The following is a 2,181-nucleotide window of genomic DNA, read 5'->3' on the forward strand; positions in this document are numbered from 1 at the left end:
ACTTAACTATTAAGAAAAGCATATTATTAATATAATTATATATTATAAATTATAATTAATATTAATATTTATATTTCTGTCAAATATATATCTATATTATTTATTTCCCGCTATATTTTAAATTCAGTCTTTATTTCTGCACATATATTAATATTAGTATTTATATTTCTGTCAAAGATACATATTATTTATTTCCCGCTATATTTTAAATTCAGTCTTTATTTACGCAATTATATGGTAGGCACCGCCTCCTAATTTTTTTCATGTTATTTTAATTTTTGTGATACTTAGTGTATGATTCGCTGGGAACGAAATTCTAAAAATCGTTTGGTAAAAAGAAAATTATTGTGGATTGAAATTAAAAGTGAAAATTCTGACATCATGGAACCAAATCAAGTAAATGTGGAAGAAAAAACTCTTATTGATCATTTTTCTCCCATTTCTGCTAATCCACCATCATGCATTATTTTTCCTGAAACAAATGCTACACATTTTGAGCTGAAACCTTCCATAATTCAACTTTTGCCATCTTTTTATGGGTTAGGTAAAGAGGATCCATACATGCATGTAAAAGATTTTTTAGAAATTTGCTCTACTTTTAGATTTCAAAATTTTTCTCATGAATCTGTTAGGCTTAGACTTTTTCCATTCTCATTAAAAGATAAGTCTAAAGCCTGGTTAAATTCACTCCCAGTCCGATCTATTTCTACTTGGGATGAATTAGTTAATAAATTTTTGTCCAAATTTTTTCCAATGTCTAAAACGGATAATATTAGGAGAGAAATCTCCGAATTTTATCAGAAAGATCACGAAGAATTTTATGAATGTTGGGAAAGATTTAAAGATTTATTGCTAAAATGTCCACACCATGGTTTTGAGAAATGGAGATTGGTAAAATACTTTTATGATGGATTATCTCCTTCAAACCGACAAATGGTACAATCAATGCACACTGGAAAATTTTTGCAATTTAGAGGGGATGAGGCTTGGGAGTCTCTTGAGAATCTTTCTGTAAATTCTCAACAGTGGAATTGCCAAGATCCTAGATCGAAAGCTTCCAACACACCTAAGAGAGGTGGAATTTACGATGTCAAAGACGACGTAGATATCAAAACATCATTAGCAAATCTAACTAGGAGAGTTGAAGCTATGTCATTAAGTCAATCCATGAATACTCCTACCCATAGGAATGAATTTTGTTCTCTATGTTATAGTACAAGTCATACTACCCAGTCTTGTCCATCATTGCCTATCTACCAAGAGGCATTTTTTGAAGATGTTAATGCTCTTCAAACTTATGGGAATTCATTTGATAGCCCATTTGCTCAGTCTGACAATCCAAATTGGAGAAATCATCCAAATTTTTTTTGGAGATAGAACCAGCCTCCAATGAACCAAGGGCACCAATACAACTCACCCAATCAGAGCCATGCCCAACATAATATGCCATATCCTCAACAACAAAGAAAACCATCTTTAGAGGATACCCTACAACAGTTCATGCAAACCACCCAACAAGATTTACACACAAGTTCTCAATCCATGTTAAGGCTTGAGACACAAATTGGTCAACTTGCTACTGTTGTAGCTGAAAGGGAAAAGGGAACACTTCCCAGTCAACCCATTGCTAATCTGAAGAGTCAGTACGATGTAAGTACATCTAGACCTATTGAAGAAGCTAATTCAATTTCTATCCTTAGGTCTGGAAAAATTATTGAAAAACTTGATTACATATCTCAACCTGATGCTAAAATGAACACTGACTCGTTAAAAGAAAATGAAAAGAGTCAGCCTGAAAGCTCACATTCCAAAGACTCGGTTGAAAAAATGAGTCAAACTTTGTCGTTCATTCCAAAAGCTCCATTCCCACAGAGATTGGTCCCAATCAAAAGAGGTAGTCAGTATGGTGACATCTTAGAGGTATTCAAGCAAGTAAATATAAATATCCCTTTCTTAGATGTCATTAAGCAAATACCTGCGTACTCAAATTTTTTAAAAGATCTGTGTACTGCAAAAAGAAACACCAATGTTCCAAAAAAGTTAGCAGATCGATCTGTGAAAATTCCTAGAGAATCACAATCACTCCCTAGACCACAAAAGTTATTTCGACCTCCTGATTGGGACATTCCTTTTGATCCCGGTAAGTTACGTTCTAAATGGATTGGTCTATTTTCTGTTCGT

At 33.3% G+C, this 2,181-nt stretch overlaps 1 protein-coding gene and 1 non-coding gene across 2 annotated transcripts; one reads left to right on the top strand and one right to left on the bottom strand.

Annotated features, from left to right (window-relative positions):
* The first annotated feature begins 381 nt into the window (after positions 1-381).
* LOC133036840 (uncharacterized) lies at positions 382-1,377 on the top strand. Its single transcript, XM_061113601.1, has one exon. It carries the CDS (start codon positions 382-384, stop codon positions 1,375-1,377), a length of 996 nt encoding a protein of 331 aa, XP_060969584.1.
* Positions 769-875, bottom strand: LOC133037538 (small nucleolar RNA R71). Its single transcript, XR_009687625.1, has one exon. It is a non-coding gene; the product is annotated as a small nucleolar RNA R71 (small nucleolar RNA).
* Positions 1,378-2,181: the final 804 nt, after the last annotated feature.

The sequence above is a fragment of the Cannabis sativa genome, chromosome 4 (assembly GCF_029168945.1).
Source record: "Cannabis sativa cultivar Pink pepper isolate KNU-18-1 chromosome 4, ASM2916894v1, whole genome shotgun sequence".
Taxonomy (NCBI): domain Eukaryota; kingdom Viridiplantae; phylum Streptophyta; class Magnoliopsida; order Rosales; family Cannabaceae; genus Cannabis; species Cannabis sativa.